General features: G+C 35.4%; 1 protein-coding gene and 1 long non-coding RNA gene across 7 annotated transcripts; one reads left to right on the forward strand and one right to left on the reverse strand.

Moving 5' to 3' along the window:
• The first annotated feature begins 764 nt into the window (after positions 1-764).
• LOC136821721 (uncharacterized) lies at positions 765-23,687 on the forward strand. Of its 6 annotated transcripts, none has more exons than XM_067077931.1 (9): positions 765-1,120; positions 19,010-19,090; positions 19,611-19,637; positions 20,506-20,650; positions 20,957-21,136; positions 21,366-21,528; positions 21,781-21,998; positions 22,190-22,584; positions 22,798-23,687. In XM_067077931.1, the coding sequence occupies exons 1-9, from the start codon at positions 953-955 to the stop codon at positions 23,047-23,049; spliced, it is 1,629 nt and encodes a 542-aa protein (XP_066934032.1). In that variant the 5' UTR covers positions 765-952; the 3' UTR covers positions 23,050-23,687. The 6 variants fall into 6 exon arrangements, with proteins under 6 accessions (XP_066934032.1, XP_066934033.1, XP_066934034.1 ...); XM_067077932.1 differs by having other exon boundaries at positions 20,957-21,097; XM_067077933.1 differs by lacking the exon at positions 765-1,120 and adding an exon at positions 15,222-15,424.
• Positions 9,071-26,399, reverse strand: LOC136821723 (uncharacterized). Its single transcript, XR_010848796.1, has 3 exons — positions 26,334-26,399; positions 13,195-13,245; positions 9,071-9,120 (listed from the first exon to the last, which is right to left on the reverse strand). It is a non-coding gene; the product is annotated as an uncharacterized lncRNA (long non-coding RNA).
• Positions 26,400-26,645: the final 246 nt, after the last annotated feature.

Raw genomic sequence — 26,645 nt, forward strand, 5'->3', positions numbered from 1 at the left:
GCAAATTTGTGCTGTTTCTATCTATCAAGATTTAAAAAATTAGTTTTCTGGGTCTCGGCTATACCACCGAACTATCACAAGCAATATTTTCGTGACTGTTAGAATTCTAGGTTGCATGGTTTATGAAAAAAGTGGTTTGAGTGCTCGATTAAAGAACTGACATAAAAAAAAAAGAGGGCTATCTCAGCACCACAAATAGAACAAGTTAATTATGTTTCCCATAGATTTGAAGACATTCGTAGAATTTTTGGATAATTATGTAGTAGTTTGTAAAGCTTGCCCTTCTTTTGGCAGAATTTTGTTTCATATGTCATCAAACGCTGTGACGAACAAAAATCATTTCGAGAAAACCAAAGCTTTGAGTTTAGTTTTGTTTTAACTGAATTCGGGTTCGTTTGTTTAATGTTTTTTTAAGTATTTGAGCTTCGTGTTTTCTATTGTCCAGGAAAAGAACGACAAGAAATAAATATCATGAAATAAGGAAGCAGTGGAAAGAAAATTAATCTCAATAAAAATACATTAATTAAAAAAATAAAGCTTGTTAACTTTTTGTGTCGTCGACGAAATATTGATGGGTAGAACAACTTGCTGGCTGTTTGATGACGGGGTGACTAGTTGACATGCGAAAAGATATATAGAAAGAGAGAGAGAGGGTTTGATATGCTTTATATATCGAAATTTCACAGTGTGAACTGAGCTTGTGGAGTTGAGAGTCAGATAAGGGGGTGATCCACTGCTATTACCCTATTGCTCTTTTTTTTTTGAAGGAAAAAAATACATCAAAAAAATAAAAAGTAAAAATTCAATACACAGATGACATAAAAAAGTTGGTTTTCTATAAACTACAGTTTGGTGTTGTAAAGAAAAATTGTTACAATTTTGGAGAAATTTTGTGTTTTGTTATCAAGATTTTTTGATTGCGGGTTTTCAATTTTGGTGAAGGAGACGTATCATGTATGTATTATGGAGGAGTTTTTTTGTTGTGGTTTGTCTTTCTAATGTATTGGTTTTACAATACGCTGTAATAACAAGCGCTTCCACACTTCAATCAAAACAAACAGCAAAGAAGAAGAAAAGAAGATGCAGAAAAGTTTGTGAAAACGAATTCATAGCACTCAAGGTAATTAATCATGTTTTGAAACTCAAAGATGAGGGTAGTCCCTTGAAGGGGCTAAAGATCCCCCAAAGATCCTAGCTGGCACACAACGTTGTTTCAACGTTCATCTAACGTTTACAACGTCCATAAAACGTTAGATGAACGTTAAAACAACTAACTCTTGTATGGGGAACGAAGCCATTTAATCCTCATGCCAAACGCCTGACCCAGTTGGTTTTCACACAAACGACGGATGAAAAGTAGAATCTATCGCCAGTTTTGTACCGCGTGAAAACTAAGAAAGCGCTATATTTCATCCGTCATTCAAAAAGCGTTGCAAATCTTCACTTTTCTTGCTTGAGAAAGGTTGAAGTTTCTACCATTCGGGCTTTAAACACAATGGGGTAGTCACGTTTTTATTTGAGGGAGGGTAGATTTATGATAGGTTATTTCATGAGATATCCTTCATTATATATTGAACCTATCCTTTCAGATGCATAGTTGGGGCCATTAAAGCATAATTTAGCCCCCTCTATCAACGCGAAGGAAGAAGAAGGAATTATTAACTTTATACAGGAACGTAACTCAATTCTTTTCTGATAAAAAAATCTTTTGCTTTCTTCGCTACGCCTGCTAAGGAGATACTGGTGATGGCTGATTTAGTTTTATTGGGTTTAAAGACTAAGTTTAAATTTCATAAAAATCGAATGATTGAAAGTGTGAGGGATTGTTTTATGGTCATGATAGACCTCCAGTAGAAGATGGGGTTGAGCTTATTAAGTTTTGTTATTGTAGGGTTTGAGGATTTGCATGGTGTCTTGGAAGTGTGTTTCTTAATTAAGTTTGCTGATCTTCATACACATCAGAATAATAGGTGGTCTTTTATGTGGAGCTCATCTTTTTCATTTCCTGTCTTTTCATGTGGACGAGTGATAAATAAAGCATCTCTTCCGGTTCGTATGCCTGACCTTTTCTTCATTACATGAGATTGCAACGATTATAACAGAGTTTTCACAATCTACAACCACTCTCCAAGTTTCTCAAATTCAAACATGGTTAAAAGACAAAAACTTCTCTACACGTAGATTGAAAAAAAGTTATTCGTGAATCAAGGATCATCAATTTCAAGAAAAGTCCACATCCCCTGGATTTTTATTTTCGAAGCACTGCTAGGTGTCACAACTACACAACTATTAAGCATAGGGGGGTACGGGTACGGCTTATTTCTGGAATAAACTTGAAATCTGACTTTTAAGAAATCAATGAATTCGGAGGGTTACAATAAAATATAAAACCCGACCAGAACAAGCGAAGATACTTGGAAGAGGGTCCTGAAAAATAATTTTAATGATAATACCAGACTTGAAAACATTTTGATGTAATTCAAAAACACTGTAGTAAAAAGTTTGGGAAAATTTCCATGATTTTGATTAGCACCTTGATGTTAAAAGAGACGGATGACATCTTCATCAAGCCTTCGGGCGGACGGCTCAGATTAAACAGGCTAATGACTTTCGATCACAGGCTCAGTGAACAGGTTGACGGGTCGCCTTCTTCTTTTGAACGTTTCATTAAAACATCCGACAAGCGACTGAAGACGTTCTAAAGAGAGCTCATCATTTCACTATCATGACCATCAAACTATCTTTCGACCGAACATTTCAACGAGAGCCCTTTTTGGCCGAATGGTCTCATTAAAAGTTATAAATTCACACGGATATTGTCGGAAACACCTAAATTAAGACTGGAATAAACAACTTTATAACAATTTCTGTTAAAAAGTTTGATCAGTTTATGTCTTAAGGTGGTAGAACTGTCCATACGTTATTCATTTTGCCTTCACCAGATTTAAACTGATATCATGAAGATGTCCTTTCCAGTTTTAGTTTAGAGTTCGGTTTATTTAGTATTTCCAACCATGATTATTCAAGGACGCAGGGTTTCACAATTTTTCTTCAAGTATTCTGAGGAGATTTTGAGTATTCAGATAATCTCATTTCAAACTCCGCCTTCAAAAACACTTTGTTACATTCAATAACACTGATAACAAACTCCAATCAAAATTCCAAAACATTACAAAACTTTGATGAACTTTCCATATGCCAGAGAAAAAGCTCAAAACAAATTATGAGGGTGTAAGTAATTCTTAAAATAACTTCTGAAGCCGAGCTCGCATGGATGGAATCAAATGTAGTACATTTTATAAGAGTTTGGTCATAAGTCGATCCCCTGTATTATTGAAAAAGAGGTTTTCGGGCCAAATACATATATTATGCCTCATTATTCCTCAGAGCATTCATTACAGCGGCTTATACGACAAATTAAAATTGGCTCACTTTTCCATACTCCTGGAAAAAATTTTCAAAACCACACTAAGACTTTGGGCTAAAAGCAGCAGACAACTTGTCATGTTTTAATCCCAAGAAGTTACCAGAAAGAAGAAGGGAACCCCATTTTTCTTCTACGAAATTTTCCAGCTACACATACGGTATCGAAATCTCTCTGTGTTACCGATGCACCAACCAAAGAAATTCCAGAAATATTTATCTTTCCGCAATCAGCATTCGCGAAGAAAGTGACCGCAAAATGTAAAGGTATTATCGTCAACAAGAAACCACCTTACAGAAGATAATGTCTCTGTTCTGGCACCATGAGCGTGTCTGGTTGTCTGTACAGAAAATCCTGAAAGCATGTTTTCAAAAGAGTGGAACGGACTTAGACCGATCTGTGTTTCTGGTAACTGATATTGTAAAAATTCAAAAATTGATTAAAACCAAAATTTGAAAATGCAGGAATCAATTTTTATTTTTCTCGGAGCTATTTGGTGTTCATACCATCATCAGGTTCATACAAAATAATCTTTTGATATTTTGGAATGTTCGAATACCGAGTTTCGCCGGTCCAAGGGAATTGATCGACTTTTCTTTCAAATTTCTTCACCTAGAAAATATAACATTGTTTATGCAAAGTTTTGTGAGAAATCTTGAACTGGACACTATAGTTTAAAATTTTTGTGAAAGTTAGTAATGTAGAGCTTAGGATTAATTCTCAGTCATGTTGCGCGCTCAGTCCCGATGGTATTTCAAACACGTTACAAATTAGCCCTCAAGACAAGACCGAGCGCTATTACCGTCCGCTTCAAGACCGCGCGCACAATTCTCATAATTGAATTTGCAGCAAAGGGAGTATTATTCATTAAGCGTGTATTTTGGCGAACTGATTTGACCGCAAGTAAATTATATCTCATCAAAATGACTTGAAAATAATGAAAGGAGTAGTTTCAATAACATCTTTTCTACAAATGACGCCAAATCAGTTCTTTCTTTTATATGGACTACGGAAACAAGATTTTTTAAGACCGGCCCTCTTAACTGAGAGGCTTTTACAAAGAAGACTTAGCTAACGGTCTGTAATACAAAGCCCTAGACAGTCTCTGTGAAGGAGATCGTCAAAGAACCATAAAAAGTCATCACTTACAGTTCGTGCACTCCTCCACACATATTCTAAAATCAGAATTAAATTTCGGCAATGTATCTGTGTAAAAATGTGTAAAAATAACTGAAATAGGGACACGAACTTGTTTTTAGCCTTCAATAAAGGGATCACTGTTCGATACGTTTCACCTTTTGAAAAGTATTACTACTCTATCAGAGTACAATTTTTCTTTAATCGGCACTAAATTTGATTTCTCACGAGTATTAAGCAATAAATTAATGAAGGAACAAAGTCCATAATCACTACGAGTCGTGCTCATTAGTGCCCTTAATTAATATGCTGATCTGTAATTATCAATGCCTTTAGAGTACCAACTATTGCTTTAATGGATTTGTTATAAACTGTTGGCAAAGTTTAGTCCGGTTTCCAGCAGTTTAATCTTTGCCATTCAAGAGGAGTGTCTTGTAAAATACGAACGTTATCTTTAAATAATGCGCTGTAAGGGCTTGCAACGGTAAAAAACTGGTGATGTTCTAAGAAAGCTTCTACTTACATAGACGAGAATCGAAATCAGGCTATTGAAACCATATTTACTAGAAACTAGAGCCTGGAAATGACATTGAATGACAAAATAATACCCCAAGGTCGAAAGTAATCCAGCCGAAGATTGTCGATATATTACAGACAAATGTTTGTTGTTTTAAGGTGTCTTTAGTTTTCTTTTTACATCTCTGTATCATTCCTTACTGAGAGAAATTTGCCAAGTGGAGAAAACTAAATGCAATATATAATTAGAAAGCCGCACCACTCTTTATCAATAGCTTTTTAATGAGCTATACTACACTATTTTAAGGTGCGATTTCAATCCCACATTGGGAATTTATTATGATCTTTCATTTTACCCCGGTTACATTCAGGTTCTCATTATGTATCTGAGACAGGGGGTTTTTTTAGGTTTTCCCTCAAACATTGTTTTATGCATCGAGCCTCACAGCCGTGTAAGGATATCATATCTCGGTAAAGATTCAGGGTCAATTCAATTTATGCCATTTACCTGATTGTAGGTTCAAGAAATTTTTTGATCAAAGGTATTTATAAACACAGGAATAGTATTGTAGACAATGTGTCAAGCAGGGTACATTATTTACATCAAGCCCATCGGCATGACAGAAATTGTGGAGTTTTCTATGAAGGATCTGCAACAAATACTATAGACGATATCGGCTTTCCGAATTCTCCCCGAATGATTACCCATGATGCATTGTTAGGGTTAGGGTTATCGTCCGTGAATTTTTTTGCGCAATGCATCATGGGTAATCATTCGGGGAGAATTCGGTTAAGCCGATATCGTCTATTCTTGAAAACAAACATTCTGTTGGGACAAGCTGGAGTTTTTACAAGCTCTTATGTGATTTGGTTGGTCGTGAAGATGTAATAAAAACAATTTTATTACTTTTTCTAAAGAACGCGTCATCTCTATTACTTCAAATGACCAATTAGTGAAGTATCTTATAAAAACTCCAGCTCATCCCATTCTGTTACAACCAATAAAAATCATTTTGTTTACGACAAAATCTGAGAAGGATTTTAAGGGCTTAAATTGTTTGTGTCGAAATATTATGATCAATCAAACTGAACAAAAATGAAGCAAAAAGCCATTTCCTATTTTTTCTTATCCATATTCTTTCTATGTGAGCCATTTGTTACAATTGGATTAGTGACATTCTATGCTGGTGGATTAGAATGTGTTATTTTTAGTAATCTTGTAAGTTGTTGGATGTATGGTAACCCTCTATGGGCTCTTTATAGCGAGTTGATGTATTTGCACTTTTGAGGGCGGTAAAGTGACTGAAGCGATTTGGAATAACCCGCAGTTTTGACCCGCAAAATCGAGGACGGTAAAAGTGCTGGTTTACCGTCTTCCTCATTCAGTCAGGGTGTAGATAAATTAGAACCGTATCGTCTCCGCCGCAGAAAAACAAACATACGTAAACTCGGTTATGTTGCTTATGACGAAGTTTTAAGCCTACAGATATCATTACACACTAGATATGCTAACTGCCCACAGATTTCCCGTGTCTCCGGTTTTGAAGTCGATTTTTCCGCTATATTATTTTCTGTTTCACACTAGATTTTCGAACGATCGAATTTCAAAACATTTGAATCACGCTGTTGACGACCAGAATTGAAAACAAAATTTTATATGGAAATTCCGACCCAGTCATGTAAAAAGATATCAGTGATTTTACCTTATACTCGTCAACGTGATTATAAGCTTTTTTAGATTGAGGAAAAAATAGAAAATAAATTTATTTGGCCATCTTTACACTATTAAAGATTGTGGTGGGTTTATGTATATGTTTTTCTCAGTGATGGCTTCTGATTTTTCTAGATCCAAATTGACTGGGGACGACGGTAAATCAACTCTTTTATAGTCCACAATTTTGCGGTTTAAAACTGCGGGTTATTCCAAATCGCTTTCAGTCACTCCGCCATCCTAAAAAGTACAAATACATCAACTCGCTATTTATATTAGCCCACATAAAAATATTAGCTGGTACAAAACGTTATTTCGACGTTTATCTAACGTTATATGAACGTGATGAACATTTAATAAACGTTGAAACCACGTTGTGTGCCAGCTGGGAACTCGATAAAATTTAAATAAGTTAAGTAGTCCACTTATAGAATATACCGAGCCAAAAATAGAATAATTTCATTCTCTGCAAAATATATATTTGGTCGATACCTATTCGCACACTTTCCTATTGCTTTCGTGGGCGTTCATGCTTTGCGCCAGTAGAGCGATCCCGGAAAAGAATAGATCTGTCGGCAGGAAATTGATGTCAAAATGTTAACGCACTGTAAATGATGAAATTTTCTTCTCGTGAATGTGATGCATACTTTTTGTTGAATAATAATGTACCTAACAAATGCCAAACTAAGATATTGGTGAAACAATGAAGCCATTTGATCGCTTGTCACCGTGGAAAAACATTACAGAAGAAATGAGAAATAGACAGTGCGTCAAGTACAAGTACGGTATAACCATGGCCATGAGAATTGAGAGAACCAGGGATATGATTGGGTCTTTAGAATAAGACACCGACGATCGTGGAAAGTATACATGTCTGGGAAAAGATGATTAGAAAAATGTCATTGAGGTTTGTTTGTCCACAACAAAGAAAGATTATTATCTCGACGTTGATATTGGTTGACATCCGAAGCAAGATGTTTTGGAATCATTTCCACCAGAAATTCCGTCCAATGAAAGACATTCCTGTCAAAACATTACGTAATACATTCTTTTGCAAAAAAATCAACAAAGTGACACGTCACCTAAAATGGCGCAATTTGAATTTTTTTTTTGAAGAAAGAACAAAGATTATTACACCTGAAATGCACAATTTACATACACACGTTCTTTTCAAGGTGATTAACTAAGATAAGATTTTGACTACAGCCTCTGAAGGCTGGATGAAAAAAAAATAACTTCTAAAATTGTTTATCAATTTATGCATGAAATGCTATTTCGAGAATTACGCGCGATAAGAAGCCAAAAAGGCGACAATTTGTGGGAAAATTTCGTCGACAGTAATCTATCATTTCCTGTATATCAAATAAAATCATAAAAATTCAATCCATATTAAAATTACTTCATGTAGTAATCACTTTGAATGCTTCGCTAATTATTACTGTACAATTTGCACCGAGATTAGATCGAAATCAATTTCACGTAAAGGATAGTATGTTTTTGACCTCGTTACGTCAAAATGACGGGAATTCTAACTTTGAATTTGAGTCAACAAAAGTTTTCAAGATAAGTCACGACATTCTTTGCACAATTTTGAACGTTTTGTGAGATGCTGCCAAAAATATATTCACCAACATTTTTGTCAAATGATGTTTTTTAACTTCTATGACAAATAATAAGAGGGAGAATCAAATGAAACGTCCAACCCGTCAAAGCTTCACCTGTTCCAGGGTGAATTAGAATTCCTTAAATTGTTAGAAGTTTTCTTCTTACCGTTCTTAACTAATGAAATTTTTAACTTTCACAAAGTGCAGGGTCGGTCAAATATCTATAGCAGCCGTATTGACAGCTGTGCACAAAATTGAGGATCTGACGCCTTTACTCCCAAACGTCTTTGTAATGACAGAGACGCTAATATTTTGGAAACTCAAACTGGATAGGTTGGTTACCTTGCGCACGTGGACAGAGCAGACTATACACGTTTTTTTTTATAAGGAACACGTTTATAAGGAACTCGAGGCTGAAAATGGTTCAAAAAATAAGGAATTGTTAAGGAACTGCTCAGGCTGAGAATAAGATTTGAAAATAATGTACCTTATTGGGACTAATTTGACCAAATTTTGATCTTTCAAGGGGCAAAAAGTTCAAAATTTCCTATGTAGTAAGGAACTCGATAAGGAACTTTGAGACTGAAATTCTCTGTAAAAATAAGGAACTCCAGGCTCAGAGTAAAGTTAAGGTTCCTTATAAAAAAAAACGTGTATAGCATAAAGGGCTCTGGGTTTGTTTGACCGATTCTGTGTGACGTCATTTTCACCCACGATCAGCCATTTTTCTAAAAAATGGCAGAAAGAATATGTACAGGATAATTTAGTAACACCTTGCTTAACTCCAAGGTTTTTAGTGTTCCCGTTTGAACCTGCGCATAGTTTTGTGTTTGTTTTTATTTTGTGGGTGAAAATTAGTCAGTTAGGGACACTTGCTTGAAATTTGGTTGAAAGTAGTGCCTAAATGGATTTCGCCAAATGAACTAAAAAAGGGATTTCAAAGTTGAAAATAAAGGCTTTATGATGGTGGTTTCCATATCAGGATCCATTGCCATCTCAAAGATATCAGAAATTAAAAGATGCTAAACGACTATGAAGCATGGCATCAGATGGAGTAATTAAGGAGAAAGTTTATTACTTAATACTTCGTGAGAAATCGAAAGAGATAAGAACATCATGTTGATGGCGATTTGTAAACAAACATATGATAAGCGAAAGAATGACTTGTTGACAACCACCTTCTTATCACAAAATGCTCCTTCCGATAATTGTTGTGTTACACGCTCACATTTCATCCAGTACATTTCATCCAGTAGTATCTCATTGTTAAGAACAAAACACTCTGTTTAATCATCGACCTCACTTCATCTTTTTGGGGAAAACTGGGACATTTTTAGTTTCTATTGACAACTGATTCTTATCTTTCCCAAGAACAAAAGCACTTTTTTGACAAACACTTCTCATCTTCTTCGAGGACATAAACACTCTTTTGATAATTGTTGTTTTTCACGAAAAAATGCATTACATATTCAAAGCAATTAAAAATAATTCTCTTATCTTCATCAAAAACACCTTAACCACCTTATCTTTGCGGAAAACGAATTGATAATTTTCTTAAACGCCACCACATCGTACATGTGGTGTTGAGGGCAATGACGATGCGTGGTTCTCATTCTATTCAGCCTCAAAGCATCATGTCGCTTTCTTGCTATACTGCTAGAAAGATATTTCAATCCAGCAAAGGATGTCAGATATAAACAAATTCCTTGAAGACTTCATTTTAAAGTATTCATAAGATTGTTTATAAATTGGGAATTAGTCCTTAAACAAATAAACGAAGGTAGAAAGAGTCGATTCTTTACGCAAATAGCCCAGTAATCTAAGACTTTTACTCTTTCCATTACATTCACGGGGCATAAGGCCAGTTGGCTCGGTTATCTGAACTGAACGGAATATTTGAGGAGGAGGGGATTCGAACCACGATACAGTATGTCAAGACACGAAACGTGTGACGCTCTCTGCCGATGAATCGTGATTTACTTGATGTGACGTCACACTCGCTATTTCATCATTTGGAGTTGATGGCATACACCATTATGTAACATTAAACACATCATTTGAATGACAAAGATGAATTGGCCTAGCACCAAAGTGAAGTCAGTATTTCGTCGGTTTCAGCAACTTCTTAGTCATCAAACAAGACAACAAGGAACCAAAACCCTTTCGAAGAAATCTCTGAGGGATCCCTATTTTTCTTAATTCTTGAAAGATTAAAAACCAAAGGTGCACGTAATTTCTTCCTTATATGAAGGATACTTGAGCCACTCTATGTGATGACTTTCATTATGTAATAAGAATTTTGAATCACTCTAAATTCACATTGGAAGTCCTCCATCTTACTTTCTTGGTAAAAATGACGTCATCCATCGAAAACAAGAAACACACACTACATCTCATTACCAAACTAACAAATTCCGAGTCATCAAGTTCAAAATAAAAATGCGATTAAACAGCGTTCAACGTTTAATGAAAATTAACCAGAACTTTTTTTCTGAAACTGCGGTTTTCCTTAAATGAGTCTTTCTCTAACAATGTGCTTTATTGAAAATGTCATTCTGTAAGAAACTCCACTAGCAGGGATTTAGTCATCACTATGTCATTATTAGTCCTCAAACGTCAATAACTTCCACATTCAAATTGAAATGATCCAAACAAGCCGTTCATTTGCTGTCCATTTAAGAGGACAGTCTGGTACCTTTTAACAAAGTCTCCGTGGCAGAAATTATTCACTATTGAAAGTAAATGCTTACAACGAAAAGAGAAAGCGGGCAAGCAGCTGGGATCATTGTGACAAGGGTTCACATCAATTACTGAAAATGTCCAAAAATTGAGGAACATCAAAAGACCATTACTTCAATCCATAAATCTTACGAATGATGTCATCTCATAAAAAGTCAAGCCAAGAATGAAAGAAAAATGCGCGTAAAATATTATACAGGTCATTAGGCGAAATTAATGGAATTTTGATGCCGTGATTAGAAGAAGAAAGCTTCCTTGATATTATTTCCACCATTAGGCACGTCAAGTCAATTTCAAAAGTATAGGGTGTCAAAATGTCAGAGCTAGTCGACGTTAGGGACATAGAGACCAACTAAAATAGATTACTAATCAGTACAAGGATTTGTGATATTTTTTCGGAAAATCTGTGAACTATGTGACCTTCATTGAGCTCTTCCAGAAAATGTTCGTACATGGGGGTGGAGGCTATATTGTCCGGGGAGGGTAGAGAAAAATCAACAAAATTTGCCTTGTCCGGTGATTTCGAATGTACGGAGGGTCAACTGATGCTCGTCCGAGGGGTTAGACCTGCTGTCCGCGGGGGTCAAAAGTCACAATGTCATACACCCCCCATATTCAGATTTTTTTCTGGAAAAGCCCTGCGATAAATTTCATAAATATCCTTTTATAACGATACATTATCTAGGAGACGACAAATTCCGAATCGCACGTTAAAACACGCGCGCGGTCTACAAATGGAAAAGAAGGACGCCAGCACACAATCAAGCACGCCATTTAATTGATGAGACACAGATCATATGCAATCAAGTTAATCCCTCATTAAAATTTAGCGCCTTAGCAATTAAACTGATGCTAATACAATCATCCTTAAACGCTTTCACTTTTGACTTTTTTTGAATTTCACTTGGTTACTATGACGACCAGTCATCACAGGCTAATTCTTTTCCCATGAAAATTGACAAGTGTGCAGAAATGTAGAGGTCAGCTAAGTTGGAAAGGTCTTTTACAACTGTAATACTACTTTTCGTCTGACGAAAATTAGCTTCTCTTCCGCTTTTACCCTCTATGTGTTCTTACACACAAACAAACAGCCACAAACATCCCTTTCACTTAACCTGTGTGGATGTAGATTGGTTGGCTTTGAGTGAAAGTAAAAAGAGAGTTATATGGATAGGGATGTGACTGGCGGACAGCAGTAGATACAAATGTTCCTTTTGAATAAAGAATTGGATGAAAAAATAAATACATGGTGGTGATAAGATGGTGTTAATGAAACACGTGTCTCTCCCAATCAACCGGCTACCGGCAAAACAAACCAAGAGAAATTAAACAGGACAAAGAAGATACAACAAGCGTGTCGAGAATCTTGCGAACAGGGATACATTAAATGAAGATCAATATTTCCCATTTCTTCATTAGAGGGGAAATGTAAAACTAAAAATTTTCCTTTACAATATATTTCTTTGTCAGACGCAATAGCTTAATATAACTATCGGAGAAGAAACAGTGACATTATGTTGGAAATGTTATACTTGAAAAAGATGGCTTGCAAAATAGAGCCGTAACCAGAAAGTAACAAGGAGAATAGTTGACCACTTACGGACGTTTACCAAGATGTAGAATCTCACTAAAGTGTAGGGACTACAAAATACTAAGGGACTACAAAATGGTAAGGGACTACAAAATGGTAAGGGACTACAAAATGGTAAGAGACTACAAAATGCTAAGGGACTACAAAATACTAAGGGACTACAAAATACTAAGGGACTACAAAATGCTAAGGGACTACAAAATGCTATGGGACTACAAAATGCTAAGGGACTACAAAATAATAAGGGACTACAAAATACTAAGGGACTACAAAATACTAAGGGACTACAAAATGCTATGGGACTACAAAATGCTAAGGGACTACAAAATAATAAGGGACTACAAAATACTAAGGGACTACAAAATACTAAGGGACTACAAAATGCTAAGGGACTACAGCATGTTAGTAACGTTTATACCTGTGAGTTCGCAAAAGAAAAAACCCGAATTTTGAAGACACAAAGAAAATGTACCTTAATTGAACGATGCCGACTTTTGGTTCGCGTTTGTTCGTCAGTCCAGTCCTAAAACAAACAAATGGTCGTCAATACGCATGCACAAATAGAACTTGACGTGCCAATGAGGTCATGTTTAGAAAGTTCTTAACATGTTCTTTGAGAAAAGGAAATCCTCGTTTCTTTACAAGCAAATAAAAAAAAATCAAGCAACCAACACAATATCTTGGTGAAAATGCTATTTTGGGGTATATAGCAGTATTTTTTTTGTTTTGGACTAAATTTGACTAATATTGTTTTGGATGTAGCTAATATTTTGACCTCACTTCCACAATTATTTGGTTTTATGAAGTGAAAAATAAGTCGTTGCGAAACTGGTGAGTGGAAAAACAGTCAAGAGCAAGATGGTTTTGAGAATAAAATATTCCGGGCTTGCAAGAAGTTTAGATCTTTACGAGCCCATAATTTATCAGACATTGATGCTTTGTTTGTGATGGAATTAATCGAGGTTAAGAATTCACCAGTAACTGTTTTGAAACTTAAACTTGCGCCATAGCACTTTTCCACATGCTTACTAAACAGTTAGAAAGCTAACGCAGTTAGAAGGCTAACATGAGAAAGAGAGAGAGGGAGAATGGAGGAGACATTTGAATATTGGATTGGACTACTTTTACATTTAATTTCGATAGGATAAATCAGTATTGAGTGAAGATTTAGAGTAATTACGGTGCAGCTTAATCGCTTACAGCGGCTTGTCTTTCAGATTACTTAGCATTAACGTTTCACAAAAATTTTTCCATCACTCGGCAATGCAAACGTCCCCAAAGCAAATTCAATTTTCTTTAAAGCTAATTTTCTTCAGTCTTGTCTCTTCGGGAAAGAAAAATTAAGCAAGATCTGACTGCTTTTCAAACAGTGAAGATAACTTAATTAAACTTTAGTAAAGTCGACATGTGGTTCCGTAGCCTATACTAGATGTCACCCGCGTTTTTTTACGCAATTAACGTCTAATCCACTTTGCGACTTTTTCGAATGTTTTGAGCCCAGGTTTTCGGGCTCTAAACATTCGATTTTTTGACGTCACTTTAAACATTTGAAGCTCCTGCAGTAGCAAAATAATCGAATTTGCGTCAAAACACTTGAAAGGCTTCTATTTTTCGAAAAACGTCAAAGTGGAACTCACTAAGAAACGCGATAAAAAATCCCGGTTTTTAGTGAGGTGCTCGCTAGTGGTTCCGGACCTTTCGTACATATGTAGATATTTCAACAATAATGCAAAACGTTAATGTTCTTAATGGGTGTTGAATATCAACTTGGTTGACATAAAAGTAATGACCAAATTCCATTCAGTTCCCCGTGAAATTAAAGACTGTCTATAAGTCATTGATTGATTGGGACTATAGTACACGCAAAATATCGACTCTAAATTACTGAAGTACTCAAGGTATCTCTATTGAACCAGACTTTCGACATACTATAAAATTTGATGTAATGGACAGAGCAAAACTGAACAGAAGAGTTGCAAAGCAATACACATGATGGTGAAAAGTCACTGCGTTACGACAAAAATGCATACCGAAGTATCTTAAAGGACGGGTGGTGTTTGGCGGGTTATTGGGCGGATAACGGGCGGTTAATGTGGAGAGGAAAGAGAAAAAAAAGAAGCCACTTGAAATGATTAAAAGAAGTTTTAGTAATTATCGTAAACAATGGATAAATCTCTGGCAAATAATGACTTGTCATTAACGATCCAAGTTTGATTAACATTTTTTGTGTGTTGTGTGTCGAGTGAAAGAATAGAGAAAAAGAGAGAGAGAGAGGGGGAAGGAGAGCGCAGCGCAGAGTGGTACATCCATACAGCACGCTATTGCGAGTCGAGAGTTGAAAGAGCAATATTAAACGATTTAAAGCGTTCGTTTTTTGTGTGATTATTTCTAATACTGTCTACCTGAATCCAATATGTGTGACCAACATCCAAGACATATATTTCTTTGGTCTGTGATTATCAACCTCTTCTTGAAATATTAATTTGAATTTCTTTATTTAGATACAACAACAGAAATCGATACATTTGAATTTTTAATAAAAATAAAGCAGAATTATTTGTTGATTGTTTATTGTTTTCATGATGCGACCTTGGCTATTTGTTTGTTTTTGTTTTATTGTGAGTTGTGTTCTATCCAAGCCTATGCCGAGAAGATCGAAGAGAAGCCAAGAAGCTTTTGCTATTCAAATTTTACGTTTAGAGGTTAGAGTTTGACGTTAATTACATACGTTCTTACGTAACACGTGCTTATTTTTGGTGAAAAAGTTTATTTTCAATGAATAAAAAGATACAAATAGTAACACATTCAATATTTGTTTATTTGTTTGGTTTAATATGTTTTTTTAAAGAAACTTTTTTGAGAGATACAAATACATAGTGATGTATTTTTAAAATGTAAGCAATTATCATCAATATCGGGTCTATGTTGGTGAATGATGTATATTCGGGACATGAAAAGGGTTCGAATTTGGAAATAAACAAAGGTTGATATTGGTGTCCATGTGAATAATTGGAACAGTATCGCTTTTTAGAAAAGACCTTTGAATGGAATTTATGAAGAGCGTTGAAATTTTCATACAAATGGTCTTCATAAGGAAAGAAAAGAAAAGAAATTATTTTGTCATCTATATGTGGACGTGTTTTGGAAAGTGGTTGACGAAAGATTTTCTTTACTTTTGTTTTTCCGTCAGAGGAAAAAGGATTATTTCGTTTCATTTCTCATGGCAGAAGAGAAGAAATGAAAATCTTTTAACCTTTCTTTCTCGTTGCTCTAGCAGGTTTCGAAGCAGGGATTAAGTAGAAACTTGGCTATTTCAAACAAAGATTCCGCGAAAAGCCCCGTTTGATCTTTCATGGCAGGAAAAATTCCTTTTTCCCGTTCCTCACTGGTTCATTTCTTCGAATCCATTTTCGAATAAGTCAAATTATCTTCAAAAGTGGTTTGAATATCGAACCAACTTGAACATATTTGTGTTGAGTTTTATGGTCGCAAAGAAGTTTAGAAACTTCAATTAGGTTGATTCAAAATGTAGGGCTCGAATGGCGATGGTTGGTCGAGGGTGTGAATTTCCCGTGTGATACTGTGGCCTTCTTAGAAATAGTTGACCTTCTATAGATATTATAGCCAGGACGTCGATATGTTTTGAAAAGGCTTTGAAGATACCTTAGACAGGGTTTATAGAGGCCCTAGATAGGGTTTATAGACATTTTGTAAAAGGCTGCAAGTGTATTAGTTACGAGCTGTTTATGTAAGTAGTTATAAACATAGGAAAAGAAGTAGTTACAAACAAACATAGCGGGAAAAGAAGTGCAATTGTGACACAACAAATATTGTAAATGAATGGCAAGAACAGGATATGAGCTATCCTTACCAACTTAAAAGTTGTACTGGTTAGCCTTGATGACGAGAGGGGGTGTTTTGTGTTCGAATAAATAGACCATCTTAAAGAAGTCATTAGTGAGCTTTTGATCCAAACTTTCTAAAGAACTTTTTTTCTATATACCACGTCTGTCTGCGTTTAATTCCCTTTTTGAAAAGACCTTGTTTGCATGTTGTTTATCATAGGTTTTAATATAGTTTTGTCAGCTTTAAGAAGTTTTATTCATTTCATGCTTTTACACATCATCGTTCCAATGGATAGTTCTTTCACACAGATATCTTATATGAAACACTAGATGGTTCTACTCAATCCTTTCTACAGGGTTTGATCAAAGTCGTCCATAGTCGTCCACAATGATGGAATCAAAATTTCACTATTCTTACAAGCCAATTTCAAGATTTCTTTAATTAAAGATAGCGTATACTACTTCGCAAGAGACAAACAAAAAAGCTCAATCTAGTGTATGATATGGGATATCAGTGCGTTTTCTTGATATCATGACAACCAACTTTCTCAGGAAAGGTTCACATAGATTTTCAAAGTTCAATAACAGTTGAAAGTTTTCCCTAACCACAGTTTTTAAGAGTCAGTCAGTTTGAATCATTTTATAATTGATATTCAAACTGACAACATCATATCCTTGACCTACTATGTTTTCATGTAATCAAAACCAGAACCGTTGCATGATGGGAAGCTTAGTGGAATCAATGAAAAAAAGTGAAATCCATTTCTAACTTTTTTCTCTTAAAAAAACATTCTTTCGCATTTTGAAAATTAGTTGAAATGGACTTCTCTGAAGGCCTGCAAAATCCATTTCAACTTCTACAAAACTACTGAATGAATGAGGCTTGGTTAAGGCGTGTGTAATCAATCTGTTTTGATCACGATGTCAAGTTCTCCTCAAAAAACAGGAATCCATAGACTTAATATAATAGACAAGATCAAAAAGACCGAACTGTAAGCTCTTTCATTCAACGGTTTATCCAATTTGTGGGAACTATGTTTTGCTTTCCAATTGAAAACCCAATAGAGGTCAACCACTATGCGACAACCCAATAGAGGTCAACCACTATGCGATAGCCTCCTCAGCTAGAAATCTTCTTTTTTTTCCTTCTCGCCCTCGCACATTTGATCAGTCAAAAACACCTCAATATTGAAATGATTTAAAAGCAGTCAACGATTCATTACCAAGAACAGTTCCTACTTTAATGTCTGCAAAACAAATTAGTTGACGCCAAATTATACTGTGATGATAGACCCTTCGTGAGCCACAAGAATATATTTCAAGTTTTCCAAAAAGCTAAGTGCAACCTACAGTTAACAAAGACAATTAAGGAATGCTGCTCTTGAAAAATGCCAAACCCAAAATATGTGTTCAATCTTTTCTTAAGAAAGTAGACAATGCAACCACAAGCAAATCCAATTAAACAATTTTCTACTGATCCATATTTTCAAAAAAAGAAAATTATTCTTTGGCTACTTCCGTTAGGAAAGCCAGACATCCGCCATCTTTGAAAGTATTCCTTAAGAAGGGATAAAAAGGTTTGCTGGTTTGATTTAGAAGGAGTAAGAATAATTGGCTTGGGTTTTATGTGTGTGTTTTGTTGTAATGTGGTGAGAGGAAAAGAATTAACCTCGCACCCTATGAACTGCTTGCTTCCCGGGAGAACTTTTACTTTATAAAGAAAAATTGTAATAGAGTTGTGTTGAAGCGCTGATGAGACTACCAGTAGCACCCTCCTCCGGATGTGTTTTAAAGCGAAATCCAACAAACTTTCCTCTAACACACGAAGGAGTGCTTTTGATCTTTTTACGTCAAAAAAAGCAGGAGTAGATAATTTAATAAATGATACATATATAAAACCTACTTAAAGAAAAGAGAGATACGAAAAGATGATGATAATGATGATTATACGGATCGAATCGAAGGAAGGGATGTTGTTGTTGATTTTTGTGTTTGTCACCCTCACTTGTTCGTCACCAGTCCTCTCAAAACCACCTTCCATCAACTCCTCCATACGAAACCTTCAAGATGACCACGTGGTAGTGCTTCAACAACAAAGAACTTCTTTCAAACAAGAACAGAAATCTCATCCACCACAACAAAGTGATGAGAACACATCAAAAACCATCCATAAATTACGTTTGAAATTCCGCAAACTCCGTGTACGTTTGAACAACAATATCTGGAAAGCGTGATTTATTCCACTGCTGTGTCGCTAATTCAATTTTCTGATACGACTTCTGGTTGTCTTAAGTAGTGTGTTATAGAGAGAGACCTTGAAGATACTGTGCTGGAACATTTTTTAGAGTAGAAGCTCTTAATGAAGCTTTTGCTTTTTCAGCAAGATTTCTGGTTCTGTTCGATGAGCGTTTTCAAATGAAATTTTTATTCTTGTGTTTTTAGGATCGAGTACGACAACTGGAAGAAAAGCTGGAAAGATTGACTTTATCGCAATATAAGTCATCGTATATTCAAGGGCCAAAGGTAGGAGTTGATTATATTCACTACAAGTTCTTGAGAGCGTGTATCAAACAACTTTGTGATACAAAGAGTGTGTTTCCCTGGGAAAGAAGTCTTTGTTACTAAAAGTACGGTGTATACTGTCGAGATCAAAGTGTGCTCGAAGATTCAATTACTTTGGTCTAATAATAACAAAGGTTAGAAACTTATGCACTTTGTATTTGGGGCAAACCTTGCTCAGCTTTGAAAACAGAAAAAAACAAGCAACGTGATTTTCATTTTCAACTTTTATTCATATGAAAATTTATTTTTACTAAATAAGATAATGTTGACCTTTCTTATATTAATCATAAAAAGTGGACGACTTTTCATTGAAATAATTAGCACTTGAAAGCTATTAAAAGCATTATTAATGATACTTTGGCGCCTCATCTTTGTCAAAGAAAATTAGTCCCACATCCGCAGGGGTTGCTCATTGAACAATATCCTTAATGATGTATCCGTCACATTATTATTACCCTTTCTTTGTTTTCCTTTTTTCCAGGGTGAGAAAGGTGACAGAGGACCCAGGGTAAGTTTGTTTGTTTTTTTTCTGCAAAATTTACTGCATTTTGAAGACCAGGTATCACTTGAGGATAACAAATTTACTTGGCATTATTTCTAAGGCTTTTCCCAAAAGGCACAAACATCTCATTAACATTCATTGACTGCTCGCTGTACTGTGTTGAGGAGTATAAGAGATATCAAGTTTTACATCGCTTTCATTGTGGCCCATGTTAAACAAAAGAAACCTTAATTAATCTGAGCTGCTAGTGAAAGAAACATTCAGCGAAAGCATAGGATTAGTTCAGCTTGGTACCAAAAGTCTTGATGCAATACAAAAAACCGTTATACGTGCTTCATCTGATAAGCTTCTTAAAGCCTTCATGTAAATCAAAAACTCCTTCAATCAAATTATAATGCCATGGTGACAAAAAGCATCAACATGACGTCAGATGAATGTCTCAGAGACATAACTTTTGTGATGTCATCAACAAAAGTGTCCTTTATACCACCGCGTAGTCAATAAGCATCTTAATTCAATTTTTGGTACTTTCTTGAAATAGCATTGTTTACAAAAGAGTGAATAGACAATCAATGATTTATGTTTTCTTATGACAGTAAAGCTTTTAGCTTGCTCGTGTCAGGGCGCCGATGCAAATTGATTGATCGATCAGGTTCAATTAAAACTCAAAAAGATCATCCAGTAACATACCCTTTTTGTCTCGTAAGCCGCTTTTTTGGCCAGGAAATTTCTTTCAATAAACTAGACTCGCCTTTACCATTTGCTCAATACAAAGGAAGGGAATTTAATTTCCAGAATGGTCCATTCTTACTTATCTCGCTTGAGAAATCAAATCATACAAAGCTGAACTAAACGTTTATTTTATTTCATTCAGGGACCGACAGGTGCAAGAGGATCAATGGGTTTCCGAGGACTAACAGGACTACCAGGGCGTGATGGATCGTTCAGTCAACTACCGTCCTGCACCCCAAAACAATATTTGTCTTCCAATGGAAAGAGGTTGATCTGCTTGACTTTTGGTAAGTTAAATTTCGTTTCAATTATTATAGTCATATAGATCCAAAATGGTTCTTCCTACAAAGATCTTAAAGTAAACAAATTTCTTAATCAGATTTTATAAAAGTGGCGTACCACTCACTGACTTGAAGCCACCATTTGAAATCACTACCAGTGATACCCCTACATCTGTTAGCAAGATGCTCCATTAAAAATATAAGTCCTTGAATAAATTCAAATTGAAATAACAATAACATGGCCGTCTTGACGTTGACATAAGAAACACTCAAAATACAAACTAATTCTCGATACTAATTTATCATTTTCAGAGAAAGACACATCCATCCAACCAAACAATGGTAACGGAGGAAACAGCGGAAAAGAACGATCAACGGAACAGCCGTCGTCAGGGAATACGGACGACAGTACCACCGAAGAGACAGTCAACCCTGATGGAGGTGTGGACGAAGGTAATGGAATAAGGCTACCGAACCCAACTATAAACGAGGGTAAGAACTCATCCTCAACTCTCACACAACACACTAACCCCTCTAACACTTTAAACCTTGTCTTGTTGAGAATAATCTCTAACTAACCTTGTTCAGTATTAATCTATCCAAGCTATGTTTTCGCTTAAAAAACTAGATTGACGAAGCAAATATTTTTGGCCACAAAATCTGCACACAGCAAGATTATTCATATTCCAAAAATAACCGGACATAACTCTCCTCTTTACAGGTCTGGTTGGAAAGATCGACAAATTCTCAGAGAAAAATCGCATCCAAAATTTTTATGCCGATACCTGGGATTTACATTCATTCATTTGGGATCAAAATACATATCTGGGTGTTTCCCAACTTAGCACCCAGTCTTTCATCTTGAAGAAATGGGTACAGAATGAGTAAGTATCTTAGAGGTTAAAAAGAGGCGGTCTAGCGTTAAAGCTTCAATTTCCTGATGACAAAGAATAATTTACAATCAATTTTCATGCCATCTCTTATGTTCACGACTTGGAAACGTCAATATCATCTCCCGTTTTAATAGTGAATTCTGACTACTTCCAAAGGCCATAAAACTGTATAAGGATTACTTTTTTAGAAGAAGGAGATTATTCACAATTTAGTAATTATTTCAACCTTTTCACACAACACAGGTTTATTGAGAAGGCCATTCTTACGGTACCGAACGCACGAAAATGGACGTCATTCGAATGGCAGTCAGAGCTTTACATCGTCATCGCCTGCAACACAAAACCCGCCCCGGGCGGTGGCGCTGCCTACTCTTATGTTTACAAAATGAAGTATGATGAAATCACTCTCTTCCAAAGATTGGAAACCAGGACTGCTTTTGGTGTGGATGCCATTGAAATTGGTGAGTTGTTAACATGAGAAAATTGATATAGATATAAAAGATACTAGACTCTTTTTTTCTTCCATAAAGATAACTATGTTACAACGAATACATTAAAACTAGATATTTGTAAGTGGAATTCCTAATCATTGAGACTAAAAATATTATGGCGCATTTGATTTCTAATCATAATTTTCTCTTTTCATGAACAGGAAATGAGCTATACCTTGTTTTCGCGTACTTGCTTGGCGTTGGGAATGATGCTTATTCAGATGTATTCAAATGGTCGCAAGGAGAATTCAAGAAGGATCACTTGATCCCTGTGACGGGTACCGACGTTGATACTTTCAGTGTGGGTTCAGAGCATTTTGCTGCCGTTGTGGGTGTGACGTCACGTGACCCATTTGTTTATCTTTTGAAATACAACGGAACGCAATTTGTGACCCATTACAACATTCCGATGGATTCGCGACCGTACGGCCTTACGTTCGTCCGTACCCGGAACGAATACTTCCTGGCGGTAGCGTTTTACGACTTGCGACAATCTCTAATCTTGAAGTGGAATGGTGTGACTTTTCAACCGAACCAAAAGCTTGTTTCATCAAAGGTAAAATTCATATCATCATCAGTCCTCTGACCGGCAGAGAATCAAATTACTCTCCGAGCTATTTAATTCCACACAACGAATAAGAGAAAGATCAGCATCCTAGGTCACAAATATTTTACTACTTGAAATAATCCTCAAAGCCATGAAATAACGGAATAATGATGAGTAGAATCAGTGCATGATTTCCTCAACCCTTTTCTTTTCGTTTTATAGGCGAGAGATTTCGCAACAACAACCATCAACCGAGCAGGGCGAGAAATCACGTATCTGGCACTTGTAAACTACGAAGGGAAACCCATCATTTATATTTATAATGAACAAACAAAACAATTTGGAAAACTCCAACAAACGAACTCTAAGTGGACAAGAGATATTGAATTTTTGCGTGTACCAAATAGTATTCATTTGAATTTAGCAGTAGCTTCAACTCGAGAGATTGTGATATATAAAGGAAACACTACTTAAAGAGATTTCTCTGGTTGAGAACATGATTTAGAGGTGCGAAAAATCATTCGTTGGAGGTGCAAAGAACCAATCATCCAAGATTCTGAAAGGGAAATACATGATCGAGCAGAATGCTGTGTCTTAACCCTGTACTAAATTACACAAGCTTGATATCTTTGTTTCGAGATGGAAACAGTTATTATCGAATAACTGAAAAGCGAAAATGAGCTGTCATACATTATCAGAGTTTTAAAGGATGTACAATAAATAAATGAATGGATAGAGGGAATGAATGAATGTATAAAAGTACAATAGCCAAAGAATAGTTTCTATGAGGCTTTAAAATTGCATCATTGATGTTGTTGAGAGCGAACATTTAATAAAAATGGAAAAAGCTGGAAAAAATCATTCCAAACAAACAAAGAAATGAAGTGTTGTTATCATGCGACCGACTTTTTATCTTAATTAAAAGTAGAATCTTCTTTTTACGTATCCATTAAAACTTCAAAAGGAAAAAAATTGTCGCAAAGAATAAGACTTAAGAGATTCTTAATTTATATATTATTATGATAATTATTTGGCATAATTATTTCATGCTCAAAATATTATGTACATATTATTTTCTTTTATATTTTTTAAATTCCATCAATGTCACAGTATTCATCACTATTGTTTTCTCCATTGAATCTAATACCTTCACAGTTTCCATCCACAAAAGTTAAGTCCCAATAGACATTTGACCATCCCCATAAAATGTAAACCTGTATTTCTATGCTTTGCAGTTTGGCAGCAGAATTTTTCAGTAAAATTAACATACCATCAATAAAAAATTGAGTGAATAATGAATTCTACACCGTGAACGTAAATGATTTTCCCAACCGGGTGAATTTCTTGCACGTTCCTAGGCACATCCAGGTAATCTGCTCATTTCTCCCTGTGTAAAGGGTTCTGACAAAAAACTTTCCACTTTAAAGGGCTTTAGAGCTTCAAGTTAATACTCAGGTCCATCCCCCTAATATAATACTTTGCTAAAGGAATATACTTAGAATATACCTTCAAACATCACCTTACCCAGCCAACAAGTGCGAGTATGGACCGAACAAATCATTTTTACTGTCATCAGGTTAGTATCTTTAGACTAGCGTAAATCTGCAAGTGAAATTTCGCACAATTGGAATCAGAATGAAAAACTTGTGGTGATTTTCATCAAAAAATCTTCCGCCAAAGAAATCAATCACAATCTAAGTTTACTTATATATTAGGGTCTGTGCAAGTACAGCATTGGGTACAAAGTCCAATATATGTGCCTTCTGTATATTTTCTGTCAAGTTTTAGTTTGCCTCCAGCTGACTCAGAAAGCTCACTTATACAATTTCTTGACACAAGACATTTCGAGAATGTCGATTTAGGTTTAAGTTTGAAATTAAGAACATTTTGTCTCCTATTTTAGTCATTACAAAAGTTTCCCTCCATCTTAAATATTCTGAAATATTGAAAAATTTCCTCCACCCCCCCCCTATTAGTTCTACCTAAGATTTAAAACCAAATTTTTTTCTTTTTGTGTTGGTACTTTTTGCTGCATCTATTCACGTTATTTTCATAAATACAATGAAAAAATGAAAATCCTTCGACAGAATGAAATGAATAAGTTTTTTATGTAAAAAATAAAAAGTTATTGATGTAACAGCTTGACTTAAAATGTTAACTATTTTGTGTGACAAGGAAAGTAAGAAAAATTTTCCACAGAGTTTTCTCCCCTTGCCTTTTGGAAACAATTTTTCTCATCCTTTCCCAATTTTCTACAAAAAGAAATCCCCCCTTTTAAAGAGATGGAGGACACTAAGTTAAATTAAACACCGAACGCCCACCACCTAACCACCCTATCAGCTGATGGGATTAACAAATAACGAGTGTGTAACTTGCCGGGCGAGTGACTTCAAACGCTACATTGTTTTACCACTAATTTGTTCTTCTTTATTCCGACAGACATTTGCGTGTGTTCCACTACAGATTTTTTTTATATTTCGATTTAAAAGCCTACTCGATGCGAAAGAGAAATTGTGTAATTTTAATACCCGGTTCATTAATTCAAATCAAATGACTTTGGAGGTTCGGTGGCCAAATTGCCGTCCCATGTTTTGTCAGATAGTCCCAAGTTAGAGCAGTTGACGGTAATTATTTTACAGACCAGATAGTTGTTATGACAAAATTAGATAAGATATGTCGGCATTACACCAAGTTACGATATATGGCTAAATATTTTGAAAATCCACAGTGTTTCCTGAATTCATTCTTAAATTGGATACGTAAAAAAGTATCCAAAATAGCAATCAACATCCTAATTTGGATACTAAAAACCAAAAAAAGTGTATTTTTCAACAACCAGACACATCCATGCCATCTTTACCACCTCAAAAATATAAATAAACAGGCAAGTTAAATTCTGTGTAGCCCAAAACCACTCAAAATACACTAATTAGCATACCACGCCATACAAAACGCTTTTTCCTGCGCAAAAAATACCCAAGCTCATTTTGAGATTTGGGCTCCATGAATCTACGCAGCAAATTATAGGAGATGTTAATTTTCAAGGAACCCGCCAGAGAAATTACTTGAAATTTTGATCAATGGTGCGATGCAAATCTTGATGATTAGTTTTCCGAACGCGGATCGAAGCAAAACCTGAAAACTTTAAGGTCAAAGTGTCTGCTCTCTCCTAGTTAGCATACCTGAATCTCCTGATTTGGAAACTACTCTCTTAATTTTAGGAGAGGTATCCTATCTAACAGTTACATCAATTCAATATATGCCAAAAACATTTTGTTCAACCACCTTCACTTCAAGATAGGCCACCCATAGAAATGAACTTCCTTTTATAGGATGAACCATATTCATGTGGCTTTCAGCCTTGCACTCCATCACATAGCCTATTTGAGATATTTTACTAACTAGCCCAGAGAAAAATTTTAAACCTTTATTATTTGAATGCGTGCCTTTTTATATTTTAATACTTAAATATAAAAAAATTAAAATTTTTTAACTTGGTCATTAGTAAAAAAAGTCATTAAAATTGATTAGCCTCTGCGATGGAGTGCAAGGCTGAAAGCCACATGAATATGGTTCATCCTATAAAAGGAAGTTCATTTCTATGGTGGCCTATCTTGAAGTGAAGCATGAAGGTGCTGAACAAAATGTTTTTGGCATATTCATTCATATTGATGTAACTGTCTAATTTGCAATTAGAGGCTAAAGGCGTGACTTGAGAGTTTGCAGTCCCTGTCATGATTGTAAAAACTCTTTCTTACCATTATTCAGGGTTTGCCTGTAAAATAGACCATCTTTCTTTCCTCAATTTAGACAAAACCTTTAGAATTGTGAGTCCGTCTTCTATATCATATACAAACAACAAATCATAAATCATACACCACATTTTTTTCAAATATTTTTTATTTCCCGCCAGTTTGATTTCATGAAAAATTGCACGAACTTTCTATTCGATTGTATATTTTCAGGACTGAATATACTGTACCTTTTTGGACAATATTTATCTATTTTGATGATTTTATTACCTTAAAGCTTTTTTATTTTTTGTTTAAATTGTAATAAAGTAAGCAATT

This window comes from Clytia hemisphaerica, unplaced genomic scaffold, assembly GCF_902728285.1.
Source record: "Clytia hemisphaerica strain Z4C2 unplaced genomic scaffold, Clytia hemisphaerica genome assembly, whole genome shotgun sequence".
Lineage (NCBI taxonomy): Eukaryota > Metazoa > Cnidaria > Hydrozoa > Leptothecata > Clytiidae > Clytia > Clytia hemisphaerica.

Excerpts from the sequence above, each read along its gene's own strand:
- LOC136821721 (XM_067077929.1), top strand. The coding sequence starts at position 18,496 with ATGATGATAATGATGATTATACGGATCGAATCGAAGGAAGGGATGTTG. Across the intron at positions 20,651-20,956 it reads GTTGATCTGCTTGACTTTTG|AGAAAGACACATCCATCCAA; the intron begins GTAAGTTAAATT and ends TATCATTTTCAG. Across the intron at positions 21,999-22,189 it reads TGTGGATGCCATTGAAATTG|GAAATGAGCTATACCTTGTT; the intron begins GTGAGTTGTTAA and ends TTTCATGAACAG.